The sequence below is a fragment of the Psammomys obesus genome, unplaced genomic scaffold, assembly GCF_907164565.1.
Source record: "Psammomys obesus unplaced genomic scaffold, mPsaObe1.curated_primary_1811, whole genome shotgun sequence".
NCBI classification, from domain to species: Eukaryota; Metazoa; Chordata; class Mammalia; order Rodentia; family Muridae; genus Psammomys; species Psammomys obesus.
The window spans coordinates 11,198,099-11,213,098 of NW_026596073.1; the positions used below are offsets into that span (position 1 = coordinate 11,198,099).

A 15,000-nucleotide genomic window follows, 5' to 3' on the forward strand; every position below is an offset into this window, starting at 1 on the left:
ACACACACACACACACACACACACACACACACACACACACACACACAAATAAATACCTTTCCTGTTTCCTAATGTTATATGGTTCGCTCTGTAATTTTATTTCTGGGGAAGGCGGGGGAAGGTAAGAAGCGCTGACCATAAATTTGAAGACAAACAGAAATTATCAAGGAAAGAAAATTCTCCAAAGTAAAATACTATGTTCACAATTAGGAAGAGAAAGAATGGTGACATTACTAAAGCAATTCCTCCAAATAAAAAGAACTAGTGGTGGGCTTCAAGGAAGTGAGCCTCAATTCACCACAGAAGGACATAATCCACATGGAATCCATGCGGGATTTAACCCACAAAACTGTGTACAGAAAAGAAAGACAGATGGCAGTCGGTGCAGAGCTTGGAATCTCTTTCTCCAGGTCCTACTGCTAGGCAGAGCTTCTTTACACTCGCGCAGTTTCGCCTCCTAGCTGCTGTCCAGCGAAGCTGAGGCAGGCGGAGAGTATCACACCCTGGAAGAATGTTCCCAGCTGCCATCACAGCAGTCGTTTCTGACAGAACGTATGAAAGAGCAATAGCACTTTCTTACCCTCTGAGCTTTTGCAAGTTCTTCTTTTAACCTTTCGTAGCCCTTTTCTCTAACTTCCAGGACAGATGGGCTTCGTAACCGAGACAGGCTATCCGTACTCAACCCAAAGACATCCTCCGTGGCAGCGGGAGCCTCTGTGACGGCGGCACCCTGCAGAAACGCCCTCTCTGCGTTACAGCTGTCCTTCCTTGCAGTTAGCTTGGTAAGCCCTGCTGCCACCCCAGAGGCAAGGGACGGTGCTGGCTCTGGAACATGAATGCTGCAAGGAGACAGAAGGTACGCCATAAAACATGTCATGAACTAGCCCACCTCCACTTAATGAGCAGAGGTCCTCACACCAGAGATGCCACACGTAGCTAAAGGCGCTCACTCATACAGGATACTACAGAAATATTGTCACCATCAAAGAAAGTGCTACTGAGTACTCCTCCTCAAGGACAGGGGCACAAATGGTAGCCTGAGGGCTGACTCAAGTCTCCACCTGCTTTCCTAAGGCCCACAGCCGGGAGCGGATAACAAGAAATCAGAAACACTGTATGACCTGTAGAAGTTGTATGAAATTTCTGTGGCCACAAGTTTTCCTGGAACAATCATACTTATTCATTTACACACTGTCTGTGGCTGCTTTCATACTGTAAAAATAAAACCAAAGAGTTGGTACAAAACCTGTATGGCCTGGGGCTGGAGAGATGGCTCAGTGGTTAAGAGTACCTGCTCTTCTTACAGAGGACACAGATTTGTATCCAGCTCCTAGGTGATGGCTAACAGCCATCTGTAACCCAGGGATCTGACACCCTCTTCTTGCCTTCACAGGTACTACGTACATGCAGTACACAGATACACATGCAAACAAACACCCACTTAGAAAAAAATAAAAATAAATAAATAAAATTTTAAAAAGCTATATAGCTTGCAAAGCCTAAAATATTTTTTGTTCTGGCCGTCTGCATAAGTTTGCCAATTCCTGGTCTAAGGATTTAAATATATCCCGCTATGTGGGCATACTTACATTACTCAAATTTTCTAAAAAGAATAATTTAAGACAGCCAAGCAAACTTCTCAAACTAACAACAATTCAAACTACGTGTGCTGATGGTCTCCTACCTGATATTAGATATTTCCGCACAGTCGAAACGCCTAGGAGATGAATAGACGGGTTGTGTGGGAAGATTAGAGACATCTAACGCATTAGCCTGGACGGGAGCAGTGCATAAAGATGAAGGGTGTGGCCGGTAGATGACACTCGGGGAGGTAGTATGCTCTTGGGTTCCTGGGTCACACACACCAAGAAGGTCCGGAGAAGTAGGTGAAGCAAGGTTTACTTCATGGAAGCCTTCCAAGGGGTCCTTAGCCATAGCAAAGGCTTCATCATAAGACAACCTAAGCTGAGGACAAAAGAACATGACTTTTAGGGACTCAGCTCAAAACTAAATCAAAATACGTAAGCTGTAAAATAGTCCGTGTAAAGTACAAGCTTACAATAAGATACAGTTTTTAAAAACCTACTTAGCATTGGCAAAGTGATCTCATGGTAGAAATAGGACACAGAGGGTAACCTGATTTGGAAAAGCTGTAAAAATATAGAAACACTGACATAGTAGGGTACAACTAAAAGGCATGAGGAATGCAGAAAAGCTTTCTTAATTTCTGAACTTTGCCATCATCCAATACTTTGGTTAGAAAAAGTAGAAAAGACAGTAAAAATAAAACATACACACATTAGAACAAGACAGCCTTAAGTTCAACTATTCTATCATGCCTTGAACTGGCTGCAACTTTGTATAAACCAGTGGTTTTTATCTCAAAATCACTTTAAATTTCCAAAACCAACTTCAGAGCTCCTGTAGGACAATCCGTGTTTTAGGGTGTTGTTAATATTTCTGAGCCATCTGAGAATGTTTCAAGCCACTGATATATATGTAGACACAGGGACATATACACCATACCCTAAGCACAACGACAGTCTCCTGGCTAGTCATAAAATCATTACCAAAACCTAGGCGTTAACAAGAGAGCAAAATCACCACCAGATGCACAAGCCCCAATCCATACCCTGACTGCTGGACTTGATGGGCTGGGTCAGAGCCCAGGATCCAGTCCTGGGTTATAGGCTTCGTTTCCCTAACCCAAACGTTGGGAATGGGCCTAAGTAGGGTCCCCGTCCTGGCCCACCCCTTCAAAATCCCTTAAGGCACTTAAGAGCACAGTGCTCCTGAGAAACGTTTATTTCACAGCCATTAATAACAAGTACTCTTCCATTTCTACGCTAGCAGAAATATACTTTATACAGTATTGTTCAATAGTTTTACAAAGTTCATATAAAAAATAAGTCACGTCTCCCTCAGGTGTTCTCTTAATTGTAAAACAAAGTTTTTGTTTTTTTTTTTTAATCTACAGGGAAAAGTCCAAAGTCACAGCCTGTAAGCCTGGAACCCAACTTCCTCTTCCAACCTGGTCCCTTCTACAACAGTACTTGGATGTTGTGAATGGTCCTTCCCAGACCTTTAAAACGCAAGCAGCAGCTGCTACATCACTTCTTCCACAAAACACAAAGATAAGGGTGCACTTGTTAAACTGAAAACTTTAATCCTCTCACATCACCAATAAAAAGCCTTAAGAAATAATCCAGTAGAGACTAAAAAGCCTGCAGAAAGTCAACACAATACTGACATTCTCTCAGAATTGCAGATTAATACACGATCATGTATGAACAACCAAAATTTTATCAACTAAATCTATAAATGCCCAACTTCAAAGTAAATTTACTAGTAACAAATTTATTAACAGCAAATTGCAATATTAGTCCTCAAAGCTTAAATAATTTAATGTAAAATATTTACTATGCCAAATGAAAAATGAGATATTTCCTAATTTGTTTTTTTCACCTAAAAGAACCACTTTCATTTTTTACATAATACACATACAAATACACAGGCACATGGTGCCTATGCTAAAAGCATATATTTTATTTTCCTTTCAATATAATTAACTAATTCATGCTAAGGTTAAAAAAAAAAAAAAAACTTTGAAATGTGTTTACACTACACTGACGTTCCAAACTTGGACAATCTCATGTATGTACGGAATCATTACACTCATTCACCCCTATTATCGTCTCTTATCCCTCGCCCATTCTTTTTGATGCTTTTCTTTTCCCAACGAGGAAAAGATCATCCCCAGATCCTTATCTTCTTTGCCGGTCTTCTGCAGGTAGCCACAGCTGCTGTGTGCCCAACACTGCAACAGCCATGCCACATGCAAAGAACAGAGGTGCTCTTCTCCATCCTGGGGTTCTTATCATCTTTCCACCCCTCTCGGGTGATGTTCCCTGGGCCAGGCAGGGGCAGGTGTATCATTTAGGGCTGAGCACTCAACAGTCACTTATTCTAAGCATTCTGGCCACACAGGAGCCTCTGCATTAACTCTCACCCTGTGCAAAAAGAAGTGTCTCTGACCCATATTGGACATTAACACAAACACTTAGGAGGCGGTTAGGCTGTGGGTCCCACTTAGTAAATCATTAGGAGTATGTCCTCTGCTAGGGCCTGTAACACCCAACCTTTGGTGTATGGCCAGGTTTACAGTATCAATCATGCACTCCCGCCCATGGAGCAGTCCCTGAAGGCAATAAAGAAGTGACTGGTTAATCCCACAACGTTCTTGCACTACTGCACCAGTGTGCAGGTCTTGCTTTGCAGGACTGTAGCTTGCAGGATCCTCAGCTGCTTTAGACCTTTACGACCTTTCTCTCCCTAGGAGACTACACAGCCCCTTCTGGTACTATGCACACCAGCCAGCGGGAGAAAGCTGCCCTCAGTGCCAGCCTGCTTTCTCAGCCCTACATCCAGTGTGCGGTGGCTTCCCTCATCAGAGGTTCTTACCCTCTCGTTCTGGTGGTAAACCAAGAGCAGCGGCAGGAGCCTGTATTTAAACTGACATTTTATTACTAACGACAATCCTTCCTTCTATCCCACAGTTATCCAATTCAACATTGTATACCTTAAAGGCTCACTGAATTACAGGTATAACATCATCTTAATTTCTAGAAATGCAAAATGAGATAAACCTTCTGGAAGAAAAGTATGACAATACCTAGAAAAATGACAGGTTCATGCAGCATATGACCCAGCATGCTCCTGGGGCTTCAGCCCACGGACAAACAGGCAAACTGGAGAAACAAAAACATGATAAACGCATCATTTGTAACAGCAAAGGACTGACTTTATAAGGTGAGGTTCGGCCTCACAATGAAATGCTACTTGTGTATATGAAAAGAACAGTGTCCACACAGTGCTGTAAATGACCTTGAGGCTGTGCTGGTAAACATAAAAACAGGAAAGACCTTGAGCAGAAACAGCTGTGTAGAGTAAGCTACTTTTAAAAATGTTTACCACAGCGCACATGTGGAGGGCAGCGCTCTGCTCTCCTTCCACTGTGCCGTGGGGACCTGAAATCCAACACAAATTTGACAAGTTTGCTCACCAGTGCATAAGCTACTTCACAATCTAGGAGACGAGAGTAAAAGCACAAGCTTATTATCTGTATAAGAGATACATATAACTGCACATGCATACACATGTATTTTAGAACTGGAGGGTTACCCTAAAAGCAGAACTAACAATTACCTAGAGTGGGAGGGAGGAACCAAGTAGAGGGAAAAGATCAAGTCCAGACTTTTCTCATTGTATTTTTATAGGTCTGAATTTTAACTTTAAACCATATGAATATTAATTTTTTAAATCTCTGAAAGTAAAAACATCTAATATAGGGATAGTATCTTAACCACAAAAAAGTAATTCCTTCCTATGATTTTACAACAATAATGTAAAGTAAATCCAACAATGTTTTCTAAGGTCTAATGCAGTAAAGGTACCACGAACTATGATCACATTAGCAGTAATACTGATGTTATTATTCTGAACTATTATACACATAAAATCAAGCAAGTAAGTTATCTTAATGTCATTTGTAACCAACATGGTTTTAGATATGACAAAAGTTTAATAAAAATACAAAGTCAAAACAGCTAACTCTTAAGAGTCCTTAAATTAAAAATGCCAGGGTTTCCCTTTTGAGGCACCTGCTGGCGAGCTTAGAACCTGTGACTGCCACTCACTGACTCAAGGCCGACACGCTTGTCTGTCATGATCTTAGTAGCTACTGTGATCCTCGGCTGGACACAGTGAACTTATATTAAGTTGATCTTTTTAAATGTTTTAATGATTCCTTTTTAACTGTGCATGTATGTCTATGTGAGGGTGTCGGATTCCCTAGAACTGGAGTTAGAGACAGTTGTGGGTGCCATGTGGGTGCTGGAAATTGAATCAGGGTCCTCTGGAAGAGCACCCAGTGAGCCATTTGTTCAGCCCCATTATTATTACCTTGATTTTTAAAAAAATATTTTCCTCATGACCTAAGACATACCAAAATGTAAGGATAAAATGATTTTTATTTGTTTTGTTTTTTGAGACAAAGTTTCTCCTTGTAGCCCTGGCTGTCCTGGAACTCACTCCGTAGACCAGGCTGGCCTTGAACTCAGAGATCCACCTGCCTCTGCCTCCCAACTGCTAGGATTAAAGGAGTGCACCACCACACCTGGGTGTGGTGATTTTTCCTTTTATTTACCGTTTTAGAAATAACGATTTGATCCCAGTATGTCTTCTGTGACAGTGTGTGCTAAATGCTACAGGAAGCACAAAGGGCAGGAGCTAGAAAATGGCTCAGTCAGTACAAGGCTTGATCCCAGAATTCATGTAAAAATTAGGATGTGCTTATAATCCTAACACTGTGCTTATAATCCCAACACTGGGGCTTGGGAGAGACAAGAGGACTCCTGGGGTTCCCCGTGGCAGCCAGCCTAGCTTACAGGGCAAGTTCTGGACTAACGAGACACCCTGTCTCAAAAGGTGCCTGAGCCACATGCAACATTCACTTCTGACCTCTATAATCACACAAGTGTATACACACACACACACACACTTCCCACTAACAGTGCATTCCAGATTCAACTTCCCTTGACAAGTGAGAAGTAGAAAAAGAATCACATTCCCAAGTCAACTTGACGTACCTGATAATTAATTTGATTCTCTATTTATGAAAACTGTTATGAGAACTACACTTCAGAAATAAACAAGGGTTATATGGCATCAGAGGAAAACATCAGAGCCTGAACAGGAAAGCTAAGAATCTCGTTTTCCAATTTTTTAAATTGTTATTATAACTATGTGAGTATGTGTAATATTGAGAGTGTCACTGTGCTTCTGTGGAGGGTCAGGGGTCAACCCTGCAAGTTCAAGACCAAGCCAACCTACACAAGGTCCAGGCTAACCCAGGCTGTATTGTGAGACGCTGCCTCAAAACACCAAAAGGGATTATTTTCTTCTTTCAGTGTATTATTTACCAACCACTGGAAGATGCAGTAAGACCTAGGAGAATGGGTCATCCCCCCCACACACATTTTTTTGAGACACGGTCTCACCAGGTAGCCCTAGTTGACATAGAATCCTATGTAGACCAGTCTGGCTCACACTCAGAGTTCCACCTGCCGCTGCCTCCTGAATGCTGGGATTAAAGGAACCTGCCACACCACACCTGACCAGATATATATACACACACACACACACACACACTCAGATGACTTTCTAGTTTAGCATGCCTTTTAAAGACTGTCTCCTGATATTAAGAAAGTTTGCTACTTCAACAGTGTATCGTGAATAAAAGTGTTACAAATTCCATCTATCAGTCCATGCCCTTCACACCTCCGTCCATCCACTTCCAGTACATCAGGGGCATGATCACCAGCTCCATTTCCTCCGGGCACATCCTAGTGCTGAGGTCTAAGAACGGAGCAGTGGACAGACTAGCATGGGGCCCATCAGAGGCAGTGAGTACCCTGCAGGCACAGGGGGAGAAGGAAGAGGGAGAGGAAAAAATGTACTCTCTAAGGAGAGTAAAATACAACTTACATCTTAAATGCTAAAGAGTCCACAAGATTGACAAGGCAGGGAAATAAGATAGGACACTCGGGGAATAAGGGTCTGACAGAAAGGAACCTAGCGAGGAAAGAGTGACAGAAAACCGGGCAGGAAAGGCAGCTAAGGGACAGACCATTAAACGCTTCATTTAACGTGAAAATGTTGCTTGGCGTTTATCCTGAAGAGTCAGGCCTTCATCTCAGAAAGCGTAGCCAACCTATAATGCAATAATTTAGAAAAAAGGACTCCAGGGACTAATGGCATTAACTATAGGCAACTGGCTGGCTGGCTACTACAAAGGGCTACATAAACTAGAAAGGCCAGATCAACATCAAGGTCATACCCTGGAATATCTAGAACGGGAGTGTTTGTTTTGTTCTATGTTTTGAACTAAGATTTTAATTTTATTATTATTTTTAAAATTATTATTCTCTACAATTTATTTCAGTGTGTATCCCGGTTGTAGGCCCTTCCCTCACCTCCTCCTGGTCCCACCATCTCTCCCTCTTCCCCATATCCCTCTCTCCTAGTCCACTGATGGGGCTTGTTCTAATGCTGGTCCTCAAGATCTGGTTACACCTATCCTTTATTTGTAAACCTGCCTAAGTCATTATATCTGACTGGCTGATTAAACAGCCTACACCTGGGCAGGGCAGAAAGGGGTAGACATGGCTAAGGTTCCCTGGCTTTGGAGTTCAGGAGAGAATCTCAGGAAATCAGACGGACTAGAAGAGAAGAGGAAGGAGGACAGCATGATGGGTTAGCGTGGAGAAGAAAGCACACGGGCAAGGAGAAGGGACTCAAAAATGGTGTGGAAAGGCCCAGATGAAAAATAAAAGCAAGTAATTATAAGATTATGGATGGAAGATAGTTTAGATGAGGGTGATTAAGGCAGATGGCATTGGATGGGGTCTGGGAGATGGACGGTGAGGACACTGTGACAGTACAAGTGAAACATCTGCCCACCCCAAAGTAAATAAGGCAGTTTTAAATCTAACAGGTATCTGTGTCTTTTTATTTGTGATAGCGTGTTAAGATAATACTGCCATGATATTTTTAGGGCTAATAATAAATAACATTATATAGCCCCCAAACACGCATTTTTTATTTACTGCAACAGGGAAGTCCTCCTCCCCTACTGCCTGACCCTAGCCTATCAGGTCCCATCAGGACTGCCTGGACCCTTTACCTTTGTGGGCTGGCTAGATTGTACCACCAAGGGGAAGTGATCAAAGAGCAGGCAATGGAGTTCATGCCAGAGACTGCCCCTGTTCCCCTTATTAGGGAACCCACATGGAGACCGAGCTGCCAATCAGCTACATCTGAGCAGGGGGTCTAGGTCCTCTCCATGCACTGTCCTTGGTTGTTTCATCAAGTCTCTGCAGGCCCTGCTAGACGCAGATTTATTTGGCTTTGTTGGTGTCCTTGTAGAGCTCCTGTCCCTTCCAGGTCTTTCCATCTTCCACTTCTTCCATAAGACTCCCTGTATTCTGCCCAAAATTTGGCTGTGAGTCTCTGCATCTGCTTAAATCCCCTGCTGGGGAGAGTCTTTCAGAAGACATCTGTGGTAGATTCCAATCCTGTTCTCTCTCTTCTACCACTTCCAGTATTTACTCTACTTGCCCTTCTGAATGAGATTTATGAATCCTCCCTAGGGTCCTCTTTGTTTAGCTTCTTTAGGTCTGTAGATTTTAGTGTGTTTATCCTATATTATATGGGTAATACCCACTTATAAGTGAGGATATAACATGCGTGTCTTTCTGCTTCTGGGTTACCTCACTCAGGATGATTTTTTCTAGTTCCCACCATTTGCCTGCAAAATCATGATGCCCTTGTTTTTAATAGCTGACTAGTATTCCATTGTGTAAATGTATCAGTTTATTTTTATCTGCATACGTACACAATCTAGCTGAGCATCACAGCATCCCTTTAAAATGGTCCCAATCCTTGCTTTACAGAAGCTGGCGCAAGAACATTCATTAGTCAAGGTCAAATACACTAAAGACATAAAGACAAAACTGCCTGAGACAGCAGTAGCAGACAACACCAGAAGGACCAAGGGTTTCTAAAGTCGGCGCCACCATACCCACCCTAAGAGGTAACACACATCAACACAGAAAAACCTGAACATCTCAACTCTTCTCTCTGAAAACACAAACAGAAATTTCTTCAAACACAGCCACTGACACCAACACTGGTCACCACTTTCATGTGTCCTTTCCCTCGCACTGGCTGCTATCATCATGTCCTCCTTTATTTGCTTCTTTGTTGAGGTTTTTGTCTTTTGGGAGAGCAAAGCGTTTATTTGCTTCATCATCAAAAAAAAAGTCAGGACAGGAACTCAAACAGGGCAGGAACCTGGAGGCAGGAGCTGATGAGAGGCCACGGAGGGTGCTGCTGGCTCACTTGCTCCCATGGCTTATTCAGCCTGCTTTCTTATAGGACCCAGGACTTCCAGCCCAGGGATGGCACCACCCACAATGGGCTGGGCTCTCCCCCATCAATCTCTAAGAAAACATCCTGCAGGCTTGCCTACAGACTGATCTGACTGTGGCATTCTCTCCCTTGGGGCTCCCTCCTCTCCAGTGACTCCAGCTTGTGTCAAGCGGACACACAACTGGCCAGAACATGAGCCACATTCCACCCTGAAGGTGGCAAACAGTGGCATGAAGGTGAGGCTGGCTGGTTACATGGCATCTATAGTCACAGTGGGAGATAAAGAGTTAATTCCTCCTCCTTGTGCTGTGTATCTTAAGCTCAGTGAGATTTTGAGTTGTTTTAGAGTTGGTTCTGTTCGATCATCATGAGAATAGTTGGTGAGATTTTTTTTAAAACACCTGTTAAAAGTCATTAAAGAGCTGGGGGGGGGGAGCTTTGGGAGGGCTGTGTGTATGTCCGTATGTCCCTGTGTCCCTGTGCATGTTGGCACCAGAGGACAGTATCTCTGGTGTCATTACTCAGGTGACATTCACTCTGCTTTGAGGAAGGGTCTGTTTTCTCACTGGCCTGGAGCTCATCAACTATGCTGGGCTAGCCAGCCTGGCAAGCTTCAGAGATCTGCCTATTTCAGCCTCCTAAGTACAGCCACCAGACCAAACTTGTGGTGGTTAGAATGAGAACTGTTCCCCCATAGGCTGTCGTGTTTGAACACTTGGTTCTCAGTGGTTTGAGGGCTTCATTGGGGGCAAGCTTTGGGACACATCCTCGTCCTAGGTATTGTACAAGCTCTCCGCTCCATGCCTGCTGTTAAAGATGGGCTAGCTCAACTTCCTGCTCTGGCTGCCTGCTGCCCCCGACAATATGGATCCCTAACCTGCTGCAACTACAGTCCAAACTCTACTATAAGCTGCTTTGGTCGTAGTATTTTATCACGGCAACAGAAAAAGCAACTAGTACACAGTTTTTTACAAGGGTCTGGAGATCAAACTCAGGCAAGCGCTTTACTGACTGAGCTGTCTCCTCAACTCTCCTTACAGGACTCTGAAAAGCTCAACATGTAAACTAAAATAAACAGTAGCTAGATTTTACTAAAGTCAGTGTACTCCTGTGTCTTACTCAGCCACTAAAAGTGAATTCAATCTGCCATTTGTGGTAACATCAGTGAAATAGGTTTGTCACAGAAAAGCAAAGATTCCCAGTTTCCCAGTTACTGTAGAAACTTAAAACACTGGTCTTTGTTAACTACGAGCTACAAATCTCTCATACACTTCAGCCACTCTGCTAACTTCCATCTTCTTCTGTGAGTTGACGTGGTCTGTGGCTATAGCTATTGAATCGTGCTGCCAATAGTCAGATGTCAGTCTGTGTAAGACTATATACAATTTAAGCGTGTACAACTGCCCTTTTCAGCTGTAAGGCGAAAGAGAAAGCAGAAGAAAAAGACAGCAGGTTAATCAAGCTGTCAAAAGCACCCCTCTTCCTTCCTTAGTCCTCTCAACTCTCATTCTGAACACTTCAATTTCTAATGTCAACTCAATCTCAATGGCTTACCCAGTACAATCTGTCCTGGTTATCAAGCCCAATGCTAAGCTATAATAAATTGGGGTAAGATAAAGAAAAGCCTGCTGTCCGAGGGCTCATGGAACCATCTTCTTAAGCATGTGTCCAGTTCACAAGAAAAGTACAAATGTAGCACAAACATCAAAATTAATTTAAAAAAAAGTAGAAACTTTACATTTTCAATTATTATATAAATGAGGGAAGCTTGGAGCGGAAGTAGGTTTCCAACATCACAGAAGCTGGGGCAGGGGGAGGCATTACAGCACTTCAGCAAAGGAGAAACCAAAAGCTGCAGAGTTTTCCAAAACCCTGAAATCTGACCTTAGTAGAGACAGTAGCAAAATTTGTTGACCTGCATTATACAGGCCAAGAGTTTAATTTTAAAATGTATCTTCCCAAAGAATATTCTTATAACTTTGACATTACCTTAGCACACACCTGTGTCTACTAGTCTCTGCTTCCACCCCAGTACCCAACTCTGTAGCTCTTTGCTAATCAATATAATTTATGCACAGATTTTTTTCCCCATACATACACTGGTATACATCCTTCTAAATGTTCTGGTCTGTTTTGCTGGGAGCTGTTGCTTTTTGAGTCCTATCACTGAACTCAATGTCTCTCTACCACTGAGCTACATCCCAGCCTCCTCTAACTTTTGGGGAACATACTGTATAAAATACAGGGGCACCATACGCTCCGCCCTTACACTCTTTATAGCTTCCTTCAACCCCCACTGGCTTGCAAAGTAGATACCTACTGAATATTTTATTTTAAAAACCTCTGGTGACATAAGAATTACATATTACACCCATATTAACTATCTCGTAAAAGCTAAATTAAAAGCAATTTTTCAGCATTACGACCTACATAGGAGGTCGACGGAGCAGTAATTAAGAACAGGCAATCCTTCAAGCATGAACTGGTGAATTGTCATGACTAGCAGCAAACAGCACGCTCTCTGGCATCACAACCTATACCACAAGAAGCAATGGGGTTAGTGATGGTTGCAAGCCTTGTTACTGAAGCCACCTGACTAACCAACCTGTCGCTTAATCAGCTATACGATCCCGGCTAAGCCACACAACCACCCATGTCTCAATTTTCTCAACTACAAAAGGCAAAGGGGTATAAATAACCTATCTCTTCGTTAGTGAGGGTAAATGAGTTGGAGTGAGCATAGATCAGGACTCAGCAATCAACAGCAGTGGCAAAAGCGATGTCACCACCATCAGAACACATGGATAGTTTTTAAATCAGACACACGAATACAAACACATTTTACCTGCACACCTGCTAAATGCAAAGCCTTTTTCAGAGGTACAGACCAGTAACATAAGGAACAACAGAGCTCAAATCTCCATTTGGGGTCCTCACATAGTTTTTCATCCTGGCTTTGCTATCGGCCACTATAAATGACGACTAAGTACTCCAGGCAAGTCATTTTGACTCTCTGCTCTTCAGTTTCCAGATCTGTAAAATCTGATAAAGCTATCTATAACCTAAGAATGTCCTGAGGATCAAGGAGCCAAAGCAGCCTCAAGGAGCGGGCACAGTGCCCAGGCTACAGTCAAGCTTGATACTTCCTACCTCCCCCACATCTCCACAGAAGGTCTGATTAAACCCACATCCCACGTTTCTGAAGTTCAGGTTGAGCGGAAACACGGAAAAGGACCAAATATCGGCATTTTAATATGTTTCTACATAGTGTGCTCAATAAATGATTTACTCAAGGTGGCATGCTTGATGAGAGATGGTTCTGAAAGTTACGCCACTTTCATTAGAGCTAAGGTGCTCGGAGGGGCCTACTCGGCAGAGAAGAAAGGCCTATCTAACCCTGCAATACACGTGAAACTAACGTTATGTACAAGTTTCTAATTCGCCACAGCATAATAATGAGGGACAGGCTATTCCTGGGAACTTTTCCATTTAAAAAATTATTTGTTGAGCATCATGTATGCAGCAGAGTAGGGAGCATAGAGGAAATCTGAGGTAAAGAATAATGTTTAGGGTATAGAATTACACCAATTAAAAAGCATGGCTGGATTCAAACAGTGCCATTGCTAATCAAAACTCCACAAGGCAGGTGAACATCAGACAGATCATGAAAGGTTAGATGTATTCGATATCACAGGAGACTTGCTATGTGAAGAGAGCAAAGAAGCGTTTCATCAAACACGCTCATTCACAAAACCATGCATTAGTTAAAAACATCGTTGTACTGGAAAGGAAAAAAAAAAAGTTCAAGGAAGTCATTACCATATCATACTACCAAAATATGGTAAGAATGCATTATTGGGTAAATCTGTGTAACCGGTTCCTGCGATACGTTCCACTAAGGCCTTGAGGATTAGATCACATGAGCCAGACTCTGAATGCACGTCCATCCAAACACGAAAAGTCTTCTCAAAACCCACAGTCCTAGTAAATAAATAACACATGCCCCATAAAACTGGTGAAATATTTAACAGTATCAAATATTTACAATGATGGGCTAGCATACCTATTCTGCCTCCTTTTTCCTCTCGATTTGTCATTGTTTAAAAACAAAAACTTAAGAACAGCGTAATGGACAGAAACTGGGTCTTTCAATAGATTTACAATAGAACAGTTTGTTTTAATCCTCTTATCGGCCTCTCCTTCCAATTATGCAATCATTCCACAGCAAAAAGATCCAGGGCTCTTTCCTTGACTCGGGGGACACTGAGGAGCGTATAAACAGGTAGGCTGGGAGCAGGCAACATTTCCTTGAAACTAAAGTGCCTCGGGGCATCCGTCCTAAGTCGGAGCAGAGTGCTCCAGCCAGCCACGACGGATCGATGTTTTCATCTCCAACAATTGGCAACTCTTCCAGGGCTGCAGCGTTCACCCGGGACCATCCCTTCCCCAGCTTCGAAGCGGCTTCTCCGTGGGCGGCGGGGGCGAGCGACCCGGCGTCCTCCCACTCCCGGTGTCCCGACTCCCGAAGTCCAGCCGGGCCGACCGCGGGGGAGAGACCGGGCACCGGCTCTCGGGCCGGCGACCCCCGCAACATCCCTGGCCAACCGCGCCGCCCGCGACTTGAGCAACTCCGTGCCCCAGGCCGCGCGGGCCGCCAGCTGAGCGTCGGGGCCGCGGAGTTAATGAGTAACGCGCCGAGCCGGAGCCGCCGCCGCCGCCGCCCTCCCGGTCCCCGGGGCTCCGCGGTCGGCGGGCGGCGTCCGCGCTCTCCCCGCCGCCTCCAGCCCCTGCCCGGCCGCGCTCCGGGCCGGCTGGACGAGGGCGCGAGCCGAGGCGCCGAGGGGGGCGGTGCTCCCGCCGCCGGCCTCTCCCTCCCGCCGCCGCGCTCACCTGCCGGACCCGCCGCGGCCGCCGCCCGCGCCCAGCGGCGCTCGCCCTGCCGCAGGGTGTGCGTCCGCAGCCCGGGAGACGCGGAGGACAGCTGCGGACCGACGCCGCTCCACTCCGTCG

General features: G+C 44.2%; 1 protein-coding gene across 4 annotated transcripts in view; it reads right to left on the minus strand.

Moving 5' to 3' along the window:
- The window catches only part of Rab3ip (RAB3A interacting protein), a 45,496-nt gene that overhangs the window by 30,436 nt on the left and 60 nt on the right, over positions 1-15,000 (minus strand). For 2 of the 4 annotated variants that reach the window (XM_055625935.1, XM_055625934.1), the window contains exons 1-4: positions 14,881-14,955; positions 4,673-4,748; positions 1,685-1,965; positions 581-839 (exon numbers count right to left, since the gene is read on the minus strand). In XM_055625935.1, the coding sequence (XP_055481910.1) occupies positions 581-839; positions 1,685-1,935 (510 nt within the window). In that variant the 5' untranslated portion in view covers positions 1,936-1,965; positions 4,673-4,748; positions 14,881-14,955. Of the gene's footprint in view, positions 1-580; positions 840-1,684; positions 1,966-4,672; positions 4,749-14,880 lie in introns of all 4 variants that reach the window. The other 2 variants (XM_055625936.1, XM_055625937.1) reach the window with 2 other exon arrangements.